Source organism: Saccostrea cucullata, unplaced genomic scaffold (assembly GCF_032062105.1).
Source record: "Saccostrea cucullata isolate Sc308-1 unplaced genomic scaffold, CSIRO_AGI_Scuc_v1 ctg1666, whole genome shotgun sequence".
Classification (NCBI taxonomy): Eukaryota; Metazoa; Mollusca; class Bivalvia; order Ostreida; family Ostreidae; genus Saccostrea; species Saccostrea cuccullata.
The window spans coordinates 173,598-200,762 of NW_026923065.1; the positions used below are offsets into that span (position 1 = coordinate 173,598).

At 34.0% G+C, this 27,165-nt stretch overlaps 2 protein-coding genes across 5 annotated transcripts in view; one reads left to right on the top strand and one right to left on the bottom strand.

The window, feature by feature from the left end:
- LOC134263059 (uncharacterized) overlaps window positions 1-13,051 on the bottom strand; it is a 37,899-nt gene extending 24,848 nt beyond the window's left edge. Inside the window, exons 1-3 of one of the 3 annotated variants that reach the window (XM_062745364.1) lie at window positions 12,895-13,051; window positions 9,216-9,570; window positions 168-278 (exon numbers count right to left, since the gene is read on the bottom strand). In XM_062745364.1, coding sequence (XP_062601348.1) covers window positions 168-278; window positions 9,216-9,398 — 294 coding nt within the window. In that variant the 5' untranslated portion in view covers window positions 9,399-9,570; window positions 12,895-13,051. Of the gene's footprint in view, window positions 1-167; window positions 279-9,215; window positions 9,571-12,890 lie in introns of all 3 variants that reach the window. The other 2 variants (XM_062745363.1, XM_062745365.1) reach the window with 2 other exon arrangements.
- Window positions 13,052-13,300: 249 nt separating this feature from the next.
- Window positions 13,301-22,410, top strand: LOC134263056 (uncharacterized). Of its 2 annotated transcripts, XM_062745359.1 has the most exons (7): window positions 13,301-13,534; window positions 14,373-14,528; window positions 14,961-15,075; window positions 16,900-16,976; window positions 17,377-17,474; window positions 22,154-22,209; window positions 22,330-22,407. In XM_062745359.1, exons 1-7 carry the CDS (start codon window positions 13,404-13,406, stop codon window positions 22,390-22,392), a joined length of 696 nt encoding a protein of 231 aa, XP_062601343.1. In that variant the 5' UTR covers window positions 13,301-13,403; the 3' UTR covers window positions 22,393-22,407. The 2 variants fall into 2 exon arrangements, with proteins under 2 accessions (XP_062601343.1, XP_062601342.1); XM_062745358.1 differs by having other exon boundaries at window positions 13,302-13,534; window positions 22,154-22,410.
- The last annotated feature ends 4,755 nt before the right edge of the window (window positions 22,411-27,165 follow it).

Consider the following 27,165-nt stretch of genomic DNA (forward strand, 5'->3'; position numbering starts at 1 on the left):
CCTTCCCAGACCCCCACTAGGGCCTTGCCCTAGACCTTCTGGGGGCTTCAGTGCTGCCCCGACACCCCCCCTTCCTTCTACTGTGCCCCCCCCCCCCCCCCCCCGGCGGTTAAGAAATACGAAATTCCTGGATCCGCCACTGGCTCAGTCATAGAAGACATAATTACCTTGTCCAGCTGAAGCCTCCGCTTTACCAGTTTAGAGCAGCAGAGATTTACAGATTGTTGAATACGTGAATCGTTGTACTCCAAAAATGACCGACTGTCAATCAGCAGAATCTGAAAAATAAAACATTCTGTCAATTAAATTTCCTGTTTTTTTTAGACTTATTTAATTATAAACATGATAATTTTTCTTTCCTTTAGATAAAGATGTAAATTTCAACTGGTTACCTCAAGCATCCCTAAATACGTTAGAAGTTTCTTATGATAATTTGTCATCAAAGTTAACGTGCATTTTAAACATGTTAAAGAGATTATCTTATATTTTATTTTGCAAATTTTGTTCTATATAACGTAATTCTTTTTTGTTGATGAATTTAAAGTTAAATTAAGTTGAACTGAAGTAGAATGGACTAATCAATCCATGTCCCAGAAACCATATACGATAACTGACCACACATTATAGCTCTGTACTGTGACACTAATACGGTTATGACAAAATCGTAATCCCAGAGTCATGAAACTTATAAGGACACCCCAGAGAATCTAATCAAGCGATGCTTTATGGTCTTATTGTAGTTCCAAAGGATCAGCCAGATTCTGGTTGCTAGGTGATAAGAGGGAATATGCAGATTTTATTGGACAATTAATATGATTGGTCAATAGAAGCTGTTGACTTAATTACCAGAGTTCCTTGTTCAGAGTTAACAAGGCTTTACTAATTTCCATGACAAATAAAGGGGGAAAAAATCCTGTTTGGTAATTAATGGGGACTAGAAGGAGAACCTATCTCAATAAAGGTTATGATACTCATCAAATTCTGTCAGATTTTCTTACAATCCGATACAACATTATATTCTGCTGGGTTGACTTTCAAAAACTGGTGTTCTATTAGTACAACAGTTATGGATTTAAGGTAGGATTCTTCTCTGGTTTCTGGCTAGATGAAACCTTCAAAGTATATTTGCTAATATGTCTTATATATTGAAGTGTAAGGAATTTAAAAGACCATATTTTTCTTTCCTCGTCACAATTATACAACTTTAAATAGAAATGGTAAACTGCGTTTGAAAACTAGCAGGGACTATATTTTTGGCAGAATGGTGGCGTATGAAAATATCTTCTTTTCTGCCTCTCAAAATTATAATAGAACAATGAATTTAGTTATAACTTTTACACAATCAAAGACTTGGAGAAATTTTCAAATGTAAGTTGAATTAATAATGAGGGACTAAACTTTCAAAATATATCAAATAAATAAGATTTTTCAAACAAACTAGAACTTTATTAGCTTTTAAACGCTTCCTGTCAAAGTGCAGATTTGAGCCAAAAATCCATAAAAAGTATTTTTTCTCTCTAAGTAAACGATCAAAACTTTTAGTTTTTGTATCATTTTGTACATTTATAAGACTACTTTATTATATGTGAAAATAAGAAAAAGTTAAATATAGGAAGCATATGAAAATATCTAATATATCCTAAAAAATTAAGAAAAACAGAGAAAATTCGGATTAGCCAATATCCAGTTAAGTTAAATTATTTATGTAAATTTTGTAATATCATGCTATAGACCAGATATAGTAATATGTTTTTATGCAAAAAGAACAATCATTAAACTTTTGAAATAGAAGTAGGTATCACATGATTGGCAACAGTTATTTTTTATTCTTAATGTCAAGGAAAAAGATAATGACCTTGACCTGACCTTGCCTATAATATAAAACGGTCAAATTTAATTTCACTGATTCTGTGAAAATTTCATTAAATTTTAAATATTAGAAAAATGAGAAGATTCCTACCTTAAGCACACACTACAGTGAAATCACAAATTTTCATGGGGCTTAATTTTTTCGGTGTTTTTGAGGTATGAAAAGATGCAAGAATTCATGTCCACCACGAAAATGTAAAATGTTACATACATATACTGAAAGGAAAAAGAAACGCAGGGTAGCATAATTGTCGATAAAAATTTGACCACTTGACCGAAAATTACGAAAATTGGTCAGATGGGAAATTTAGTTACTGTGCATCAAAATCAGTATTCAGAATTACCCAACCGTAAAATTTATGACGTCACGTAGGGAAAACACTAAAAAGCCCAAAACACGTGCAATTTGATAACGACGTGTTTGTCCACAAATCTTGTTGCATTATTTGATGCATATGAGGTATGCACATCGTCTTTCAATATTAAGAGACATTATGAATTTATTGCAATCTTGGCATAGTTTACGGAAGTTCAATGGGGTCTTGTTTTCGAATTGCCCAATTAATGAAAAAGGCAACAACGGTTTACTAAGCAGTCTCTTGTAAATTTTCCCCCATAAAACTTTTTAGCCGTTGTCAGAGAGCGTCTGGAGTGCATTTCAATCAACCGTGACGATGAATTAACGCGAAACAGAGCCATGTTACGAGTGGGTTATTCGTCCTGCCATCTCTTAAATCGCCACCTTACTACCACAAAAACAGCCATTTATAGCTATACACGATTATAATCATTACATTCATACGAAATTTGAAAGAAAACAATTCCGCAATTTGGTTTTTTGAGCCAGTCAACTTACTGTTGTATTCCTCTCACTGGCGCATGCGCTTCCGCCGTTTGACTTATTTTTTTGCGTGGTTATCCATGCTAAATATAGCCAGGGTTTGAAAGATAAACACTCTGATGAAGTTCCATGCAAAGGAGAAATAAGACTCTGACAAATGCACGAGATGGACATTGAAGATAATGAGATTATGAGAGTTTTCGATTTTCCCTTTTGGGAGGTATCGTCATTTGAGCTTCAATAACTCATGAATAATTACACAAAATCATTTGAGAATTTGGTTATATCTTTTTGAAAGATTATTTTAAAAGTTAGATAGGAAAACTAAAAAGTATTTTAAGAAAAACAAATTTAATTCACCTCAAAAGTTTACCCTGCGTTTCTTTTTCCTTTCAGTATAACTTCTCAACAATTCTTCATCCACAAATTCAAATCCCCACGAACCAAGAGTTTTTACTCAAACCATGAAAATTTGACCCCACGAAAATATGTGATTTTACAGTATCTCCATAAACAAATGATAAACTGAATTAAGTTATTTAAATGAATTGAGAAAATGAAATCATCTTACGTTCTGTATTTATTTGTAATTTTTTGTGAATTGTATGTTTGTTTAGTACCCTGAAATCAAATACATTATTGAGAATATTACACCTAGGCATTTAGGATCCACTTCCTAAAACAATTCTGTTATACCAACCAAATCACAGACCTTGTACAACAATTTTAAAATTCATTGAACTAAAACTAGGATTTTGACCACAGTAACTTGACCACATGGCATATATATCTGATGTTTAGTATATGATGGTGTGAGGTTTTCAGCAAGTACTACTGTACATATCCCACAACTACTTTATGAATGGATCGAGTCTGAACACAAACTCAATGTTCAATGCAATAAAAAACATGATCACTGTATACTATAAGGAACTTGTCAACAAACAATTTTGGTGAATCTCAGTTTAATTATTAGCTCAGTCGGTACAGCAACTGACTATAAACTGGTTCCCTAGTTCCATTCCAGCCATATATATTTTCCTTTCCTACTGCCTGTTGTAACTTGTATCATGTAAATACATATTATTAATTATGTTGCTCCTTATTGACAGTTTATTCAATATGTTCAATGACATGCTCTTAATTCCAGTCACTAACTTGATGTAATTGAAAGGTCTAGGAATTAACCCCAGGGTTGAGATAAGATATCTAAATACTCTGTGTCACCCGTATCCTTTGCTGTAAACAGGTGAGTAACCACTGAATAAACATCTGGATCGTGTCTTACTACTCACCTCCTGTACCTCTGAAGATGATGTAATTACCACAACAGTTAATTATCATTAACATCAACAAACGTAGTAACAACCTGATAACACCCCCCCCCCCCTCTTTCCAATGAAGCTGGGACTGTGCAGTGAATGTTGATTTAAATTATATGAATTATCTTAAGTCCAATTCTACAACAAACCATTGAAGCTGGAATGCAGCTGACCTTGACTTATTACATAAAATCATGATACATTTATAATTCGATCAGCATCAATCACTCAATGAATTTTCACAATTCTATTGTCCCTGAAAAGTTACTTTTCTCATTATGTGCTCATATGATCACTTTGATCATCAGATCATATACAGTGATATATATCATACATATCTAACTTATTGTCTTATAGGCTGACATATGAAATAAATGCTTGTTATATGGGTATGACCTAATGCTGCACTCAACATTTTAGGATTTCAGTTTTGATTAGTATCTGACTAAAAATTCCACCCTTAGTTTTGTCAGAATCTATATCTAGGTATGACACATTTGTCCTGGGTTTTCACATCAAGGTGCCAGGTGATGATAATGCTAATGTGTCATAATGGATGCAATTTATCAAATGCATTAAAAAAAACTTATTTAAATCAAATGTTAAAACACCTAGAGGATGTACACAGATGACAATGTTTCCAATATGCAACCATCAGACTAAATAAACTGATACAGAAAGCTTTGATTGACTCTTCATGGAGAGGGTCTATTGACTCGTGTTCCGTGGCAGATGACCTTCCTTCTGACCTTGACATCAGCCTGGTAACAGTGGGTACATCATTCCCACATTGATTGTGTACCCTTGTTGTCAAGCAAGATACATCTCCACGATAAATGCTGCAACAGTACTTTAACACCACAATTCTATACAAGCACCAACATTTAAATAACCAGGAATGTTAGAGATTATAAATATTACATACACGCTTTATCCCAACAAACTGCTATTTTTTTAATTCGTTATTATCATTGTCAGTGTTTGGATTCTGCCAGGGTGTCTGGTGAGTCATTAGGACCCCCTCAAACACTTGGGGTACAAGGTACGCGGGACGTAAAATACAACAACTGACATATTATACAGGTACACCCGACATAAAACACAACAACTGACATATTATACAGGTGAGATGCCAGCACATAGGACCATAATTATGACAGAAACACTCTAATTCTAAAACAAAAATATATACGGGTGATCAGCAAAACATTTAAAACTTATCAAAATACAAGTGATATCAGAAAATGTACATGAGCATGATCATGATGAGGAGAAGAGAAAACTTTGTGTCAATTAAACCATTCCAAAAAACTCACACACATATATATGTATACAGGTCAAATCAAATTTAGGTAAAAAAGAATATTAAAATGACCCAAAAAATCAACAATTATAATAATATTAGTATTTAGACAAATCTTCCACCGATATGAACTTTATTATGCCAGTTTTAATTGTAATCCAGTCTGCACTATATAAGAGGACTGTGAACATTGATGGAATACATTGTGTTAAGCTAGGGGGTCAATCAAAGAACTAGCTGCCAACGAAGACATTGCACTATAATGACTCAGCTGTCGTCAAGCTGCCTTTTTTTTGTTTTCTAAGTGACAACACAGTGCTCTTTCCAAATGACTTCATAATTGATTTCCACATCTTCATTAAAAAATAATAAAAGGACATGTATTGACTAGTAATGAGTTTTTCTGTTTGACCTTCAGAGATGTAGCAGTACTGGTCTTCATGTTTCTCTCTCTAAGGCTCGCTCTTATGTATATTGTGGTTCTAAACTCCAAAGTCATTGATCACTGGTAATTAAAACTGAACAAGTAGAAGAACAGGGAATGTAATGGGCCGATGACATATGACGAATTCTGATGGAATGTCTGCAGTCACACTTCACTGGAGAATACAAGGTGATTGGGGGGGGATAAGTCAGCCTTGTTCACTCTTCCTGAACATTATTTTTTAAATTTTCTACAAAACCTTCGCTCTTAAGACAAAACATTACACGTATATATACTGCTTTCATGAATCTACTGCATTTATTACTCAGCATTATTTAGCAGGTCTTGAAATTCTTGCCTACCAAAAAAAAAAATTAGTTACACGTAAAAAAAAAAAAACAATGTGCAGATAAATGTGTTTCTGTATTTCAAACACTTTAGTTATTTTTCTTCATCATTGTTGGTGTGTACCTTGGATAACAGAGTAATTCTTTGAGCCTCTGGCACACAAAGTAACACAGAATGAGTCACCCCTCCCCCTGTATATTATAACCCATCAGGAGTCAAATAAACTCCAGGCCATTCTGAGGTTAAATTACCCAGGAGAGAAAACAAACTTCTCCAGGTATTATCTAATTTATTGAAAACATTAATTCTTCTATAATCTGATCAGTGGCTGAGTAACCTCCCTTGACCTGTGTCCCATTCCCCCTTTAATTCAAAGCTTATGTTCACAAATCTCCCAGAGAGTGCCATACCGAGAGATAATCCTTCTACAACTGGCTGAGTAACCTCCCTTGACCTGTGTCCCTACAACTGGCTGAGTAACCTCCCTTGACCTGTGTCCCTACAACTGGCTGAGTAACCTCCCTTGACCTGTGTCCCTACAACTGGCTGAGTGACCTTCCTTGACCTGTGTCCCTACAACTGGCTGAGTAACCTCCCTTGACCTGTGTCCCTACAACTGGCTAAGTGACCTCCCTTGACCTGTGTCCCTACAACTGGCTGAGTGACCTTCCTTGACCTGTGTCCCTACAACTGGCTGAGTAACCTCCCTTGACCTGTGTCCCTACAACTGGCTGAGTAACCTCCCTTGACCTGTGTCCCTACAACTGGCTGAGTGACCTTCCTTGACCTGTGTCCCTACAACTAGCTGAGTAGCCTCCCTTGACGTGCGTCCCTACAACTGGCTAAGTGACCTCCCTTGACTTGTGTCCCACCCACCCCTTTAATTCAAAGCTTATGTAAATCTCCCAGAGAGTGATACAGAGAGATAATCCTTCTACAACTGGCTGAGTAACCTCCCTTGACCTGTGTCCCTACAACTGGCTGAGTAACCTCCCTTGACGTGTGCCCCTACAACTGGCTAAGTGATCTCCCTTGACCTGTGCCCCACCCACCCCTTCAATTCATAGCTTAAGTAAATCTCCCAGAGAGTGATACAGAGAGATAATCCTTCTACAACTGACTGAGTGACCTCCCTTGATCTGAATGACCCCCCCCCCTTCCCAATTGATTCAAAGGTTGAACATGTTGAAAGAGTGATGCAGACAAATGTTTAATAATAAAGTGCTTTGAAATTATCAATATTTCTTGTTTTGTAAACATAATAGCTCCCATTAATGATAAAAAGTGTAAGCCCTGAGCAAAAATCATTACTGTGGCTAAATTTACACAGTGTTAACAGAATACTCTACTGAACGGGTCATGTGTATGACGAATTATTGGACTTTTTAACATCCAATCTCATGAATTAAGTCTGGATTTTACTGAGTGAGGTCATCAAAATATAAGGAACTTTATGTACATCACAAAGCTTTGTTCATGTGAATAATTTTTTATATGAAGTTGAACAATATCTAATATTTAACAGTTTGTCCATCAATACATGTTCCATCAAAATGTCAGATTGTTTTAATCATTCTCATTAAAATTTAAAAAAAAAATTAAATAAATAAAATTTATTAAAATCTATTCAACATGTACAATTTCACATCATTCAATCATTTTAGAAAATTTATACACAAATGCATTTTTGACATCTTCAAAATATATTAAATTAATTGATATTTAAGGATATATGTCAGATCTACATACTTCTTTGGTCCCTTTGGATAGATAATAATGCAAGAAATGCATAATTAAAAGATGGTTCAACTGTGAGAAATCTTTTCATTTCATTTTTTTTTTTTTTTGTATAATTGTTTTCCCATCAACACAATCAATATATGCTCTGTAAAAATTTGTAAACTCATCACATACTGGGTACATCATTTATAAACTCATCACATATCGGGTATATCATTTATAAACTCATCACATACCAGGTATATCATGCATATATATAAAACAATCTGACTAAAGAGCAAACCAGTACACTTGCTTATATCATAAACAAAATTCAGGTATGTTCATGCATAAATCTAATTAACAATTCTGATGTTTTACCAGTGCAAACATGTTTTATAATGCATGAAATTCTACATTTCTGTCTTCACTAGAACTCATTTCTCCATCTTCTATGGACATTATACATGTACTAAGAGAAACTGATGCAGCTCAGCAAGATGGTGTTTCAATTTAGTTTACTATTTCAGCTAGATCTCATCAATATGATCAAAAGTGGCAGAAAGCTATTTTTACTCAACATGCACTTTACATTATTATAACATTTCTATGTCAATGAAGAGATTAGTGCTGTGTTTTTGTCTGTAACATTACCAGACAAAGTCTCAACTGGTCCCCTACTGGTATTGGCTTGAGGGAGGGGGGTTCAGTGCTTGTTTTAAGCCATACTAGATGGCAGATGGAAGTAAGTTTTAAGCTGAACCAGACCCAGACAGGATGGTACACATACTAAGCCTGAAGGGGGTGGGGTTTAGTATGTCTGGGGTGCTCGCTTTAAGCTTAGTCTGCTGAGGGTATGAAGCTGAGCCTGAAGGGGGGGGGGGGGGAGTGTTTCTGTTTTATGATTCTGATGGCCTGGGGAGGGGAGGTGGGTACTTGTTGCAGAGCTCTTTTGAATAGTGACCTAAAATCTTGCCTCCAAGTTGAAAGCAAATCATTAACTTAACTGATGACAATTGACCAGATATTCAATCCAAATGTTTATACACATGCCTGTATTATTTCAGACCTTACACTTGTGTGTTTAAGTAAGGTTTTCTGTGATAACTGTGGTATATAATGTTTAGACCATACAATGACATGAATATGCATCTTATGGTCAACACATTTTAAAACTATTAAGAGATAGCATGGTTAGAGACTTACACTGAAGAGCATATATTTTCTTCCATCATACAACAAAGTACAATGCTTTTAATGTATAGAATTAAATTAGTGTAAAATCATACACTGTCCATAGTTTTATCAGACTGAAATGGGCTGCTGTAACCTCATCCATAATACACTGTCATATACAGAAAATGTACCCCACTTTTAAGGACTTCCTACCTTATCCAGGCCATTCCTCAGAAGTGATGCCAGGACATCCTGATCCAGTAAAATCCAACCACAATCTGGACTGGCATCTGATAATTCCTCACACTGTAAACTCTCCTCTGATCCATCTCCATCAAATTCGCTACCGACTACCTGTCCAGCGTGATTTGATAGGTCCATCACACTGTTGGTCATTCTGTTACCTAGGCAACAGGTGGTCTGGTTGTCATGGTTACCAGTGTCCGGCACACCACTATCTAGTCATTGGTCAGTCCCATGGGATTCTTCACCCATGCCACCATTTGGTGTAATAGTTTTTGACTTCATTTTTTTTTTCAAGATTCACAATGCAGTCCTTCGATACTTCCTGTAAGAAGAATTTAAATCACTCAATTACAACATAACACACTTCCTTGGAATTTAAATGCACATGTTTTACTTGACTGCTCAGGCATGACAAAGAATTCTTATACATTTTTCATTGACTGGAATTTCCCAAACACATTATGACCACACAATTATTACCTTAAATGAAACTAAGATCATTTAATTTTTTTTAAATTAAAACCCATGTGGACAATGCTGAACAAACATAGGGCTTTAACATCAGTGCTGAGTCACAGGGCCCCAGATAACGGAGACATTGTAAAGCTAAACATTGATAAAGCCATGACTCATGACAAGACAACCCCACACTCAAGTCATGTCCCTTTCTTTAATTTATTTTCCACTTCATTTAATTCCAACTTTTAACAGTGATCAACCAACTTTTAGTGGACAAGTTGAAGACTCCAAATTTATTACTGTGAACATTTTAAAAATTTGTCAGATAGGAACTATATGAAATTATTTATCACAGTGATCATGGAACTCTTGTTTCAATGAATTTTTTTTGGTTTTTGTTTTGATTTTTTTGTCCATCACAGAGCATACCTTATCCCGTGCTAATATATATATATAAGTGTAACAAGATGTAAGGTATGAAAGTTAATTATAGTTTAAAATGCATTATTCTTTTTATTTACTTAGGAGCTTGTAAAAAGCAGTATTACTGAATTTTTCTCTGGGTTTGAGTTACATTCTTACCGGGTCAAGCCATAAACTTTCTGACCTGGGGAGAACTGTAATTTCTTGTTTTACTGGTTAGAATACTTTTATAAAAGATTTCAAGATATCAAATAACACATAATGTATATTTACCGCTTGTATAGAACAAAAAATTCAAAAAAGAGAAAACAGAAAAAAAGTTCCTATAACAAGAAGGAAAGTTTTAAATATATAAAGACATTGCATCCAAACTGAAAAGAATGAAAGAAGACTTGACATCATGTACCATATTATTCATGATATTTAACATTTTCATTCTGTCAAATTACAAGATCTGCACAGTATCCTTGTTTTTTGAACAACAGAACAAAATGATGAATTGTAATTATAACCCCAGTTAAGACCAGTCCAGTGATAACCACAGTTAACATGGTTAAGACTGCCCTGGGGTAACCCCAGTTAAGACTGACCAGGGGTAACCCCAGTTAAGACTAACCCAGGGGTAACCACAGTTGAGACTGCCCTGGGGTAATCACAGTTAAGACTGCCCAGGGGTCACCACAGTTAAGACTGACCCCGGGGTATAACCACAGTTAAGACTAACCCTGGGGTCACCACAGTTAAGACTAACCCTGGGGTAATCACAGTTAAGACTAACCCTGGGGTAACCACAGTTAAGACTAACCCAGGGGTCACCACAGTTAAGACTAACCCAGGGGTCACCACAGTTAAGACTAACCCAGGGGTCACCACAGTTAAGACTAACCCAGGGATAACCACAGTTAAGACTAACCCTGGGGTAACCCCAGTTAAGACTAACCCAGGGGTCACCACAGTTGAGACTGCCCTGGGGTAATCACAGTTAAGACTGCCCAGGGGTCACCACAGTTAAGACTGACCCCGGGGTATAACCACAGTTAAGACTAACCCTGGGGTCACCACAGTTAAGACTAACCCTGGGGTAATCACAGTTAAGACTAACCCTGGGGTAACCACAGTTAAGACTAACCCAGGGGTCACCACAGTTAAGACTGCCCAGGGGTCACCACAGTTAAGACTGCCCAGGGGTCACCACAGTTAAGACTAACCCAGGGGTCACCACAGTTAAGACTGACCAGGGGTCACCACAGTTAAGACTAACCCTGGGGTAACCACAGTTAAGACTGCCCAGGGGTAACCCCAGTTAAGACTGCCCAGGGGTAACCCCAGTTAAGACTAACCCAGGGGTCACCACAGTTAAGACTAACCCTGGGGTAATCACAGTTAAGACTAACCCTGGGGTAACCACAGTTAAGACTAACCCAGGGGTCACCACAGTTAAGACTAACCCAGGGGTCACCACAGTTAAGACTAACCCTGGGGTAACCACAGTTAAGACTAACCCAGGGGTAACCACAGTTAAGACTAACCCAGGGGTCACCACAGTTAAGACTAACCCAGGGGTCACCACAGTTAAGACTAACCCAGGGGTCACCACAGTTAAGACTAACCCTGGGGTAACCACAGTTAAGACTGCCCAGGGGTAACCCCAGTTAAGACTGCCCCAGGGGTAACCCCAGTTAAGACTGCCCAGGGGTAACCCCAGTTAAGACTGCCCCAGGGGTAATCACAGTTAAGACTTACCCAGGGGTAATCACAGTTAAGACTAACCCAGGGGTAACCACAGTTAAGACTGCCCAGGGGTACTTTTTAGGTTCAAGTAGCACACTCCTCCTACAGCTAAAATTAAAGTTGATAAGAGGGATGTACGTAATTTCTAACACTGTATGTCTTTACAAAACATACTATTTTAAATGAATTCACACTCTTTATTTTAGCATAATAGATGTAACAACCTTAGTCTTTGACTTCATGGTATTGCAGGAATAAACCATGTTTTTTTTCCATTGCTATGTTTGCAATCAATACAAAATATTATGAATGAAAAGAGATAGATAATTTGTATTTCTGTAGGACACATTGTTCTAGCTGGTATCACAGTATAGTCCTACAAGTATGAGCCTCAGTTAACGTCCCTAATCACAACACAAAGTCAAAAGTATCTCGCCATGAACCTCTATCATGCTGGAGTAAAATCTAGGTATGTAAAACACCCCATACTCTTAAAGTATAGTCTAACTAATATGACAATTAAACTCCACTAATCTTATGATAGTTATATGATTAATGCAATATGGCATTATAATTTGATATAACGTATAATGTGAATCATCGTGTATACATCGATCGGCATGATTAGGTAGGTCCCTGGAGTTATCCACAAAAAAAGAAATATAAAATGCATGTATGTATGAATAGTCATGACATCAAGTAGCCATCTTCTATGCAGAGTTTAGTCAGTTTACATAACTTAAATTTGTCCCTTTTTTTATAATGGTTGACATCTCTTAGTTTTTGTCTTCTTCATACATGCAGCTATGTACAGCAGCGTTGCAAAGTGCAAACTTGCAATAACTGTACTTATTTAGGACAAAAAGCTTGATGTGCTCAATATGAGTTATAATGCATATCTTCAAACACAAACGCAAATAAATACATGGCAAAAATTTTAAAATTAAACTTGACTATGTACAGGTATCAGATATAACCTTGGCATTGGAAACTTTTCTGCATTTATCATGACGTGCATAAAATACTTACTTACTTATTTCGATTACAACCAGATTTGGTCCGTATGCAGGTATTTAATTATTCTATTTTTGGTATTCTACGCAGGTGAGGTCATCTTGATCAAAAGAGTTATTTTTTTCTTATTTACTAAATGATGAAGTCATCCCCATCCAATCAAACCGCAAGATAAGTGGGTTAATCTAGTTTGTGGAATATATTTCACAAAACGAAAACATAATTGTTACATCCATGAATAACATTTTCTATAACATTTTATTTGCATAAACAAATTTTAGACTTATTTTTTTCTTTATTTGTTTTGACAGATTTACATACTATTCATAAATTACTATAAAATATTCGTATTTTGAGATCGAGCATTCTGTAATATCGATGTTTCTACTTTCATTTTCGAAGTAAACTGCAGAAGGAATATTTTAAGTTTTGCTATAATAATCTGATAATGGAAAAGATCTTGATGATATTTTTAGCATTCAATGATGACAGTGCTCTAATTTATCTGGATGAAGGGAACGATAGAGTATGATTGCCCTAACGCACATTTTCCCCTTGGAGTCACCGTATTGCCATTTTTCTGAAAATCGTGAATCAACAATTAAATCACTCATCACTGCAAATGTAGATCACTGTGTTTTAAAAAGCAAAAATTTAGTGTGAGTAGGCCAATTTGATTTTTTGCTGCACCTCTGTAGCTCGCTGTTCTGAAAAAAAAGTGATGGATGACCAGAGAGCATCCTCCCTGTACCAGGGGTCTTAGTTGAACCCCTGGCATATTCCATTTGGATTGCTTCTCTCATTGAGAAACATCAGTCTGTTCAAGCTTTCAAAAACTGTTAGATAGTATAAACAAAAAAGATGCAGTTGACAGTCCATACCTCAAATGCTTGTATTATAAGCTTGTTATCCTAGAATTACTTTACACATTTATTGGTTGAGGGATGAGAATAACAATCAAGATTTGTAATTTTTCTGAAAGATGTCGCTTTATTCAGCCCAGGAATATTGAATAAACTATGCCAGGGTCCATCGGCAACCATCTTAGCTAGCCAAGGGTTAGCGAAAATGATCGTCAACATGCTGACTTAGGACCCCTGATATAGCGAGGACGACTAGAGAGCTACAGCACCACCCATTAAAAAAAGAGTATACATTATTTACCCTGGTTGTCCATCCCAATATTTTCAGAACAGCGAGCTGCAGCTACATAATTTTGTGTCATTATCCATGTTTGAAAATCTCCAATGAAGTTGCAAATGTAAATGTGGTAAAGTTTGATTCACTGCTTCGATCCTACTAGCTAGTGGGTAAAAATAATCCTTAAGCTCAGTTCACTTGGTAGAGCACTGGACTGGCAAGACAGATGCTTTGGGATTATCCTAATTAAAATGAGGCACATCCTTGTCTCTGTTACATAAATTTTATACATTCACTTGTATGGTTGTTTTATTTTATCTTGATTTAAAAATCTCAACATTTTATTTTTTCTTGAAGAACTCTGCAGAGTTTGTTGTTTCAATGTGCTGTCTCCTTCGCCACCAAGGAAGCCAGTGTGACCTACATCTGCCACCAGCCCCTCAGCACCCTCCCCCCAGGAGTACATGGAATGCCCAAACCCGAGGCAGATGTTCTCAAAAACGTCAAATTTTTGTATGAAAGACATTTTATAACTTAAATACGACTATATGTTATTAACAGTGATGTCATTTTCAAAAAGTTGCACAGAAAAAAATGAACTGTGATTCTTGAAAAACATTGTTATTTTAATATTTCTGGGCAAAAACTTATGACTTTCTTCATGTTCTTAAGTACCTCAATTTTGCTGTTGATGTAAATGATGTTTCATTTATATTTGGTTTATTTTCCTGTTTTGACATTTTTGAAATACATGTATGTTGTTTTAAATCTGCAATAAGAATAAGAAAGATGGGAAAATCATTATACACTTGTAACATCTCTTAGAAGTTACTCTTAAAATTCCTTGACTTGCTTCTATTCTTTTATGGTATGACAGAAGGTATGCATGTACATTCCAGGATAAAATATTAAATAAGTCATACTGAGTTGTTTGACTCTTTGTAGGTACCTGAAAAATGTGGAGGAAGTTGTAGAATTTTGTGCCACGGTACATAACAGAGTTGTGGGACCTGATCTTGTCATTTTGGATGACATTGACAGTTTTATCGAACAACTACAGGTAATGATAGTAATTTATTTGTTTAAAATTGTTTAAAGAATGTCTGCATAATAGACATAATAAAGAAAGGTTTGTTCTTACAAGGTTTTAATTTAAGCTTTCACATTGTCTCCTGTTGGTTGGTTGTGGATTGTATTTCAACCCAGTATGGTTAATATCAAAACAGAAAGGCAAATAATTTCAGAATTATCCTTCATATATAGAGATATTTGATACTGTACTGGACCAAATTATAATTATAATAGATGAAGAGTATATAAGCTTTCTATTTTTACCATATTAATGTTGAAATGTGAAATCCTTGAATTCTGGGTGGCATCTTTGAAAAAGGAGTGATTAATAAACCTATGTCCTATATTTCTAACTTAGCAACCACTGAAGTATTAAATGTTAAGGAAACTAAATTGATTCAAAATAAGATTTTAATATGCACAATATAAACAGATAAAGAGCATATATTATAAACCTAAATGTAGCCATAATTGATATAAAAGACAAACATGATCAGATTATCTAAACTTCTTATCCTCCAGTGACAACAGGTGCAAAAAAGTTTCACCCTGCACACTTCTGTATAAGATGTAAGCATGAAGCATAGCCCAGGTAATTAAAGTATGTGTCCTTCACTTGTCTGTAAAAAAGGCTGTTAAACTGTGTGTTCTCTCATTACAGGGTCCATGTCTAGAACACAACTATGCATCATTGTTAAGGCTTGAAAAAGGGGGCGGGGCTTAATTTATACAGGAAAAATTTACTGTGTCGTCACACAAAAATATTACTTTTGTGTATTTCTCATAATATCTGAAAATGAAATAATTTGCAAATTTTAACTGTATAAGCATAATAAACAACAATAAGACTTATCAATGCATCAAAAAAATTTGCTAGTTAAATCCCATGTAGCTGGTTATAAACAAAGCACTGATGGCGATGGACTTGTAAATATGACGTCATTTTGGTAAAAATAACATTATTTCATGTGCTGTGAGAGGCAGATTGAGGAATTTTTTAACAATGAAAAATGCGTTTTATTTTTAAACGGAATATTATTTACAGGTTTTAAATAGTAGAATAATACCAATGTATATCCTTTGTTTCGTACGATTATTCATTAACTATAAAGAAAATGTATTTTATTAATTATGTCGTGTTTTTAGGTACAGGTTACGTTTATTTTACATCAAGATGCCTCATAAAATTGTACTTTCGCAAGGGCATACACTGCATAGATCTTAACCATTTTTTGAATATAGATAAAGGATATTTTTCTTAACTTGAAAAGTGCTGCTGCTTTCTTTAAATTGAGGGCGTGGTTTTATAAGTACACAAAATATTTGGTAAAAGTCAAACATATTTCGACATTGGCCTATTTACTTGAAAATTTAACTATTAAAATGGGATTTCTATTCAAAGCAGCAGCACTTTTCAGAAACTACGAAGTATGCAGAAACAATTATTAAATAGCTTGAATTTTTAATTTCAACTAGGGTGTGCCCTTGCGATATTGAAATTTGTTAATGACCCACATTCAGTACACGAACTATGCATTCATCACGTGACCGTCCATCGATGGGACTATAAACTTCATACATTACAGAGTGGATTATACTATTCTATTCCCATAAGTATTTAAATTCTCTGATAATAAAACAGCTTAATTAAAATAAATTCAGATTTTAAAAAAATCCCCCTTTTTTGCACGTCCATTTTCCGTTAATTTTTCATAGTAGGCCTTAACAGTGCTGCGTAAACTGTATGTTCTTCTTTAATTACAAAGTCCATGTCTAGAACACAGGACAACTAAACTGTGTGTTTTCTTTTTAGGGTCCATGTTTGGAACACAAAGCAGCTAGACTTTGTGCACTCCTGCATGATGCTGTGGATTTCATCAACTCAAGAAAGTCAGTGCTCATTTTTAAATTTTTTTATCTGTAATGTACACTCTGACATGTAAAATCTGTAGAAGCACATAAGTTATATTAATTTTAGTGTTACTTGGCTTCAGTATCTAACAAGCATGATTTTATTAAACATATTCTTTTCTGCTATTTGGTAAGTAAATGTAAATTTTATTTACCAGTGGTTTGTAATTTGATGAATGTTCATTAAGCCTGTTCCCTATTGACCTACTCATTAAGAAGTTCTGTGTGAAAAGTGAATTTTGTCACTTGCTGATATCTTCCATTATTTGACTTGCTGCAGATTAATATACTCTACAACGGTCAAGTCAGAGAGCCAGAGAAAAGATTAACAATAAATTCTTCTTTAATGTTTAAATTACATGTGTTTTGCTTATAACAGTGATGGCTCCAGTCTTCTCCTTCTGTCTTGTACTGATTCAACAAATCGCCTTACCTCTGTGTTCAGGAATTCTGGGATACACGTTCACGATGTTCAAGGTACAGAGCTAGAAGTCAAGTGAAATTAACTACTGTAAATAACATTTATATTTATTGTAAAGGTGGCTCTAAACACTGACAAGAAATTCTTTTTAGGTGAGAAAATATTATCTTGTAAAGGTGTACATATTGAATTTTTCTAGTTTATTTTCAACATAGGATACATGCCATATTTCTTCAGAAAAAATATTTACTAAACATTGAAGTATTATAGTGAACAGAAATGACTGTTGTTTACTGGCATTGGGAATGTACATGTACACAGTGTTTAGTACTAGAATACTTTATTCTAGTCTAAACTGTGTTATTTTAGACAGCGGTAGCATTCTAGTTATTCCATTTTACATCAAAAGGCATACCACTCTAACTGCATAAAACTGCCTGGAATTTAAACTCCACTGAGCAGTGTTGAGATTGCCTTAATCACAAGTCGTGTACTTGAATTGGTAGCTGAATAACTTCTTGAGAACTGGGTAGTTTTACATTGTTGCTGTTATTCTAGAAATATTCTTATTTTTAAATGATACTGTATAAAATTTGTCACTGTATACCAACCTTAAGCTTGTTTTTTTTATGTTTCTTAGAAATATGATATCATATATAAAAACTAATTTCTTTCCATATAATTGAACAAATAACTAGTGCTAATTGTAACGGGGACCGTTACAGATGTTCCCCAAACGCTCCCCAACTCCCTTTTGGTGCCATATTCCCTGTAAGCTTCATTAAATAAGACAAACTCTATGCATTTGAGATTTTAACAACTTTTACCCAGAAGTGTACCAAGTTCATTCAAATTTTAGCATTGCACGCTTGTGCATGTGAATGCATGTGCGTAATGACCATATCATCTTGTCTACACAATTTATATATTTTAATATACTAAATATTAAAGTATTTGATCCAAAGTATTAAAAAAATATGCTCATACAAGTGTATTTTTGATTTTACTCATTTCACGTGCACGCACGTGCATACACGGCATGGTGATTACACCTTCTTGTAGAAGTCCATTACATCTATCTATGTTCGAAATCCCACCCCGTTTGGTTGAAAACCAAGGGAGATATAGCTGTTTAAAGTTTCAGCCAATCAGATTGCAGCGCATGTACACACACATGTATGCATGTGCATGGTAACCGTAATTTCTTGTAGAAGTCCATAATATCTATCTATGTTCCAAATCCCATCCTCTTTGGTTGAAAACCAAGGGAGATATAGCTATTTAAAGTTTAAGCCAATCAGATTGCAGCACACGTGCATGCACGTGTTTTCATGATAATTGCTATATATCAAGTTGTAAGATATCCTAATGCATGGCGATGTTCAAAATTTCTAAGGATTTCGTAAAAAAACAAGAAAGATATTGAGACTTTAGTTTCAGCCAATCAGAGCGAAGCGCACGTGCATGCGCGTGAGATCTTGTTATTTTGACCATGTCATATTGTCTATGATTCTAATATATCCTTATATTATGAGTTTCAAAGGATTTCATCAAAAATCTAAAAAGTTACGCCTATATCAATTAAATCGGTCATTTCACGTGTTGCACGTGCACGCTCTTGCAAGCACGTGCGCGCAAAATGACCTTCGTTCCGCAAATCTACATAACATGCCTACTGACCCTAAAAAGGTTTTAACTTAGTCAAACATATAGTTTACAAGATCACTCCCGGACAAAAAAGTACCCAGGAAGAAGAAGAAGAAGAAGAAGAAAAATAATAATAATAAGAAACAGAGTAAAAACAATATGTTCCCCAACTTCGTTTGGGGAACATAATTAAGGACGCGATTGCACGGCGTCACGTGATCACGTCATTTGGTGAATAAAAAAAGAATGTTTGCTGTAACTATTTCCGGAATAAGGAGCGTCATATGTTTGCACTCATGACAAAAGGGGTTTATTTTTCTAAAGTAGAAAAAGTATAAGATATTAAAGATTGTTACGATGCACTGAGAGTGTTGGTGAGCGTTGATCATATTTTTTATTTACGTGCATGTTTTACGATTTGACACGTCTATCTATTGTATATCTTTGAACATTGAAATCTATTTCATTTAAAATAAATTTGATTTATATCTTGAGTTTATATCTTCATTTAAAAATTAGAATTTTATTTAAGATTGTTGTTTATCATAGGATCTACATCTATATATAGATAATTTCCAATAAGCAATTCAGACGACGTGATTTACTAGGTACATGTATAAATATTGATTAACGAAGGCGATTTTGATAAACGTGTTACGGCGAAGACCACTTATGCCTAGAAGGCATATCTTTAAAAAATATCGTAGAGGATTTTCTTTTCTCCTATAAGATCTTTAGCATTTTCAGTAGTGACATCGACCGTGTAAACATTCAATCATCGTCGCACATATATCGTAAACGATTGTTGTAAATATTGCATATGCGACGTATTGAAACACAACACACTTCTTCTGAAAGAATACCAGGGAAGATAATGTACATAAATAAATTAAAAAAAAACAACATGTGAACTCATTATGCTTATGGGAATACATTTGAAAAATGTTTTTTTTTAATCACATGGGCATGAACATAAATATTTCACTCCAGCATATATCATAAAGCAACGGAAAGTTTTGAATCAAATAGTGGGCGTGCTTGATTTGTCTACACCTTACTTCCCCCGATGTAGACGATTTACACCTCATAATCAAGTGAAATTGGGTGTAGTGTGGAAAATTCAAAATGGACGTCAAAATTTCAACAAACTGAGGGGGCCTATTTGCAGACGATTTTTTGATAAAATATGTGTTGCGATTGTGAACATTCTTTTGAAATTCCTTTAAAAACAAAACATTTTACAAAATGCAAAGATTTTTTTATTAAACATTTTCCTAGCTGCCCATAATTTCCTCTATAACTAAATATCTAGCCATAGTCAAATATATCTAGAGACTTTATCACCCAAACTTGCAAAATTTGCTTAATTTTTTATTTTACAAATTATGAAGTTTTTCATTTTCCATGAAATGCACAAAACATGGTCCACTATATTACTAAAAACAATTCATCACAATAAACCTATCAAATACTTGACAGTGAATTCAAATTCAGAAAAAGAAATTCTGCAGTTTTACCGTTTTGTCATTTGTCAGCCATATTGAATTTTCGGTGTAATTACCTATACATGCCCTGCACAGGGTGTAGAAGGTGTACACCAAAAGTGTACACTTTTGCACTTGATTATGAAAAAGTGTACACCGGGTGTAAGGTGTAGACAAATCAAGCGCGCCCAGTATATCTATAGTTTTGACGTCAATTTTGTCATTAAGACGTCACAATGGAGATAGCGCTCATCCATGTACAGGAGAAAATGAAGTGTTCTTACATGAAAAGAATCGGAAGGAAAACTATTTGTAAATGTGAATACTTAGAATTACTATAATTTGGCCAATAAGATAATTTATGGATGAATACATTTATTTCAAAAAATATATACTAGTATATAATGCAGTTACAAGTACAATGTAAAATAACCTCTTTTCATTCAATGTGTTCAATTGTCTGACCCCCCCCCCCCACCCCCCGATTCCAGGTCACTACGAAGAAACATCGCTGAGTGTTCTAAGCATGAAGAATAAGGCCTTTGAGGACTGGTTTATAATATATTATTTATTTATACTGATATAGTAACAAAATTAATGTTTTGGAGATGAAAAACTGAGTTTGAAAAAAAAAGAAGTTATTTTCGTGACCACTGTCGGTGATAAGTAAATCATTGTGCTTCACATATAAAATGAGCATCAGCTGCCAGATTTTCAGAGAAAAAGTATTTATTTATCTAATAGATACATATGGCCTTTAGTGTCTTTAAACAGATTATGCATATTTAAGGTCCAACAACAATCACCATATGAAAATCGTGAAATCTTTTAATATTCTAGGAGGGGGGGGGGGGTAATGAAATGCGTGTAGCTTCAAAATTAATCTGATTACCTTACTTCATATTTAAACCAAAAGTCACTTATAATGACTAGTACAGCATGTATTAGTTTTGGGAAAATTCATTGGGTAATTTTTTGTCTAGACGTTAAAAACTGCTATTGAGGTGAAAATATTACTGCAAATTTACAATTAATACTTCCCCAAAAAGCAATGGCATTACTACATTTATCAATAATTTCCGAAACTATTTTTATTTTCAATAAATATAAAGCATATTATTAAATATCTGCAGGAAAATATTTAATTTGCTTCAGTTTTGTTGCATGTATGGCATTATAAAACATTCACCTCATAAATATCAAAAGATTAAAAAATGGTGGTTACCATGGCAACCATAACTCCCTTATAAGCCTGATGACCATGCTTGATACTTTGATATAATGGTATCATTGACATAAGGAACGTTATATGTAAAAATGAGAAAAATTCATTGGGCAGAATTTTTTATGCAATCCTTTCCTTAAAAAGGAGATTTTTTTTTATTAATGTAATAGTGAATAATCACAAATAATCATAAATTACAAGACAGAAAAGTAATCTTATGTAATCAGTTAATTTGAAGTATAGATGTAATCATTATATAATTGTTTACCCGTTATATCCAAAGTCGTAATCAATTTAAGGGAAACTTAACATAAAAGTAACTGACCCTTTTCTGTTCTGTATACTCAATTATACAAGTCTTTTTTTCTTTGTGATATAGAAGTACAGCCAAATGAGTTTAAGCTGACCACCATGACAGAAGATAAGAGCATCAGTGTGGATTTTATTACACAGAAAGGGGAACTCTACCTCAGGGATTTCCACATAACAGAGAAGTGAAAAAAGGCCAAAACAAAAAGGGGGTAGATAATGGATACTGGAAGAATACAACATCAGTGTGGATTTAAAACACAGAAAGGGGAACTCTACCGCATGAATTTCCACATGACAGAGAGGTGAAGCAAGACCAAACAAAGAGGGGGAAAATAGATTGTGGAGACTGCATAAAGTACTCGACAACAATGCTTCCTTAAGATATTTTGTATTGGATTAAGACTTCATTATAGAGATTTTTGTATTGTTTTATGCCAGTGATTGTACATATTTTTACTGTTTTGATGACAATATTTTAAACATTTTTTGAATGTCATCTTGATAGAAATTTAAAAATTACCACTCAAAACTATATACCATACAATAAATTAAGATACAAATGCAATCGGTACAAAAATTAAAGATAGCAACATAAAATTTTAATAATATCTGCTAATTTTCTTATAATTCAGTCGATACAATATATCAATTTCGTCTATCCAATTACTGTGAAATCACTAATTTTCGTGGGGGGTTAATTTTCGTCATTTTCGAGGTGTGGAGAGACCCACAAATTCATGACAATCACGAAATGTAAAATTTCATATGCATTACTACTAATCATTTTAAAACCACAAATTCAAATCCCCACAAACTAATATTTTTTTCCTCAAACCTCAAAAATTTGACTCCACAAAGAAATGTGATTTTACAGTATTTAAATTTGAATGCCATATATACAGTAGTTTAGAAGCACAAAATTTATTTTAACACTATAGCAGATGAATTTCATCTTATAGTGTCATAAATATTCTGTTTGAAGTTATTAGAGAGCATTCTTTTCAAAATCAAATCTGAAAGACTAAATTTTTTTTGTCTGACTTAAATTAAGTCAGTTTATTACAGGGAAAAAATTCTTCACAGTTTGGAGACACTTCCCACAGTAGTCTTCTGGTGTAAAGAAATCAGAAGTGGACTTACCTTGACAATTTTAAGTACATTATTTAAAAATTCCGAAGTTTTAGAGTAAAGTTTGGTGTGGCTGTGATGAAGACTTAGTTGTATTTGTAGTAGAAATGTAGTTGTCAAAGGGTGTAACTTTAGTAGTTTAAACGTAACAGTTCATCAAAAGCAATTAAACTATTACTATTAATGCTAAAATTTGCACCAGTCATGTGCAATGACTGGAAAAACCAGTCAAACACACCCATACACATTCGATACTCACCCTATGACATCTGGCCCCAAGCCCATAAACTGAAAACAGACTTAAGTCAAAAATTCAAATCAATATAACTTTAAAAATACTTTTGACATTTTAAGAAAACAAAAGTTTTAGCATATGTTTAAATTGGAATATCATACAAACCTGCAAATTCTTGGTAACATATATTTCATACTTAATAAATGACAAGCTATTCAAAAATGAAAATTTTGACTTAAGTCTGTTCTCAGTTTATGGTCAGCCAGATGTCATGAACTCACAAACCATGAATGAATGAAATGACACATGCCCATATTAACATCAATAGTAAATAATGACCATGTGGCATAGTAATGAATCAATAAAGACATTGTGTATTAAAGCTAGGTTTATTGTAAGACCCATTCCTTTGACTACACTTACGTCTCTGTATCATCATAGGTTAAAAGGTCCCATCCTATTTACATTGTTAAACTGTTAATTCGGAAGATTTCCAACACTATCGATATTTTCATTGCATCTACAGGGAAAGGCCATGTCTAGTTTTCTATTCCAATGTGTATCTCATTGTCTGCGGAAAGGTGTTCTCAGTGGTTGACTGTTTGTTTGATGGTAAATCATTTCTAGAATAATAATTTTCATTGACAGGGAGTATTTTTTTTAACATCGACTGCATAATGCATATTCCCAACTAATGCGATACCAAAGAGCATGCTCTTAGTACGATCTGTTTTTAAAACAATGGGAAGATACTGACAAATAAGTTGATGTTACAAGAATTTGCCAACATTATTTCAAGTTGGGTTTAGGTCCTAATAAAGAGTTAGTGGTTGCATTTGGTGTGAAATTTTTCATACCTTTTGTAAAATCATTGCTTTTACATTAAATTGAATTACAGCGTACCCTATATTTGATCAATACATAGAGCTGATGACGGATGTAAGTGACTACAAGAGATGCTCTTTCTTACCAGGTACCTGATCCCTCCCCAGTTATCGGAAAGGTATAATGCCCTGATAGTATAATGCCCTGATTGAGTAAAAACGCAAAAATAAAAACTTTTCAAGTCCAAAAGGTGTATTATTTTTGTTGGAAATATTAAATAGTATTATTATCTTAATGATTCAGGGAAAAAAAAGAAATTAAAAAACCGTTTAGGGGGGTTTATTTCACATGTAAATCTGACAGGGGTATAATGTCCTGATTTTGCGGTATAATGACCTGATTACCTGATAATGTAAAAACTTGCAATAAAAGCAATTTTTCATTGATTTTCTATTTCAATAATATTGTATTGATTCATAGTATGAAAAAATGGAAATTATTCATTAAAGTTTAGAAAAAAATATTGATTATTTGTTATTCTAAAGCGGTTTGAATTTTTACAAGGGTATAATGTCCTGATTTTTGAATGCCCTGATTGTCTTGATAGAGCAATTTACGTGATAATTGTTTGCTTTCAAATAAAATTAAAGAATTCATGGGGGTATTTTTACAAAACAAAAAGTAACTTTAAACGATTTCAAATTTATCAATGTTATTTTTAGAAAAATTTCTATATACACCGAACTTCAATAATCATAATTTCTGAAGTTTCGAAAGTTATTAGTCACAAATTAATGTTAATTTGTTTATACACGGCGGTATAAAACTCTTGAAGTTAACCAGGTAATTTGATTACCAAAACATCCTTAAATTCAATTATCAAATTTTGATTAGCTTGGGTGGGCGGTATTGCGGTAAACCGCGATTGGTTACATTTCTGGAAAAAATTAAGTTCTCAAAATTATGAATCGTCGATACGATTGGACGTAAAAGTTAAAATTTTCTGCGCACGGGATGCATGCATATTAAATTAGTTTTCTTAAATTTTCATTGGAAAATAAATTCTCTCACGTGTTTGCCGACGTCCAAATATGAATATTCATAATGTAATTATTTACTCAAAATTAAATTTTATCCTTTAAAAGATGAAAAATTTTGCCTATATTTTAATTACTCGCGTACTCATAAACATGGGTATTATGCGTGTTGTAAACTTAATCGCGTCTCACGCGAATCGCTTATTCAGGTAATAAAAGTTATTGTTTGTTGAATAAAAAAAATGTTTAAATTGGTTATAATATTTTTGAATGCAATTCGACGCTGTTCATGGGACAAATTGGTCCATGTTAGTTGTAATTCAGTATATAATTATTTAAATATATAGCGTTAAAGTTAATAAGTATTATGGCTGTGTAAATAAATTGTAGGTAAAAAAAAATGAACAGCGTTTGAAATTGCCCAGGTACAGTATAACATGTACGGATACCTAACGGTGACAACTAAGTACATGTCTTTATTTATTTTTTACATGTAAATACACCTCCTTTCATATCTGTGTCTGAGTTCCTTCGGGGGCTTCTGGGAGGAGTTAATGCTGGACATTCGGGGTTAACTGCAATATAACTGTATATGTTATATGAAGTTTTCACCCATTGCACATATGTCCTAACTCCCAGCCGGGTATTACAAGGAAAGGAGACTAACGTGATAGGCCCATATACTAACAAGCGAAAATGAAAAAAAGGGTAATAATGATTTCATGAACTTTTGTAAATATGAACCAATGTCATGTTCTTCATATATACAACCAACAAAATTAGATTACTCGCACAAACTGTATACCCCCAATACACATAAAAATGTATACAAAGACATAACTACAGTATGAAATTTGAGTATGAAATGCAATTAATAAATTCATTGCGAATGAGAAATTTAGTTCCAAATGTATAATGTAAATTTCCCAAATAACACATGTAATTAATTTTTGTTGTCTATGTGGGTTGATCATGACAATGTGTTTGTATGAAGATATTTAATTGAAATGCTCGAAATCCGTGTGAAGAAATTATAATACTTTGTACAATTCCTTAATGTTAGGGGTGACCCTGTTAGGATAACTATCATCGTACAATAGAGCGTATAACCTAAGACAGATCGCTAGTTAAAGTACATGGTAGTTTAGACTAGGATATCAATGTTTTGTGTACAACCTAAGACAGATCACTTCACATTGATGTATTTGATTGTTATTTGTTAGGTTCCCATTTAGTGGTAAGATATCTACAAGAAAAATGAAGAAAAAAAAAATATTTAAAAAATAAAAAGGATAAAAAACATATTAAAAAAAGAAAGAAGTAAAAAAAAGCAAGAAGTAAAAAAAGAAAAGAAAAAAAGAGAAAAAAGATAAAGGAAGAAAGAAAAAAGAAAAGAAAAGTATATGAAGAGTATATATATGTGGTTTTTGTATACATATATTTGTAAATGTAAATATTAATGTGTAGGGAGGGTGAACTACTTTGGAAAAGCCTGACCTCGGGTCTCGTATTATAACAAGGCATTTAGTGATCAGACTTGAATACATTTTTTTTATAAATGTATTTTTGCTGATTGATGGTCTTGTTGTAATATGGGTGGTAGATGACTCTCACGCTAGGAGACCATATTATGTGTACAACCCAAGACAGATCACTTTTATGGTCACTATACTTTGTATATTTAGAAATTACTTTATTAATTGTACGGATTGCATAGATTTTTTCTCCGGTCTATGCTAATCCATATTGAAATGGAGAATCTTCACACGGACTTCAAAGCATACCTGTCATCTGTAAACACGAAATAAATTCCATGTTATATTTATTAAAAAAAAAAATCATTTGTTATTAAAA

Bases quoted from the DNA above. Each gene is read 5' to 3' on its own strand.
- LOC134263056 (XM_062745359.1), top strand. From the start codon at position 13,404: ATGATTGCCCTAACGCACATTTTCCCCTTGGAGTCACCGTATTGCCAT. The intron at 16,977-17,376 runs GTCAGTGCTCAT...TGCTTATAACAG, and splicing joins GATTTCATCAACTCAAGAAA to TGATGGCTCCAGTCTTCTCC. The intron at 17,475-22,153 runs GTACAGAGCTAG...TTTGTGATATAG, and splicing joins ACACGTTCACGATGTTCAAG to AAGTACAGCCAAATGAGTTT.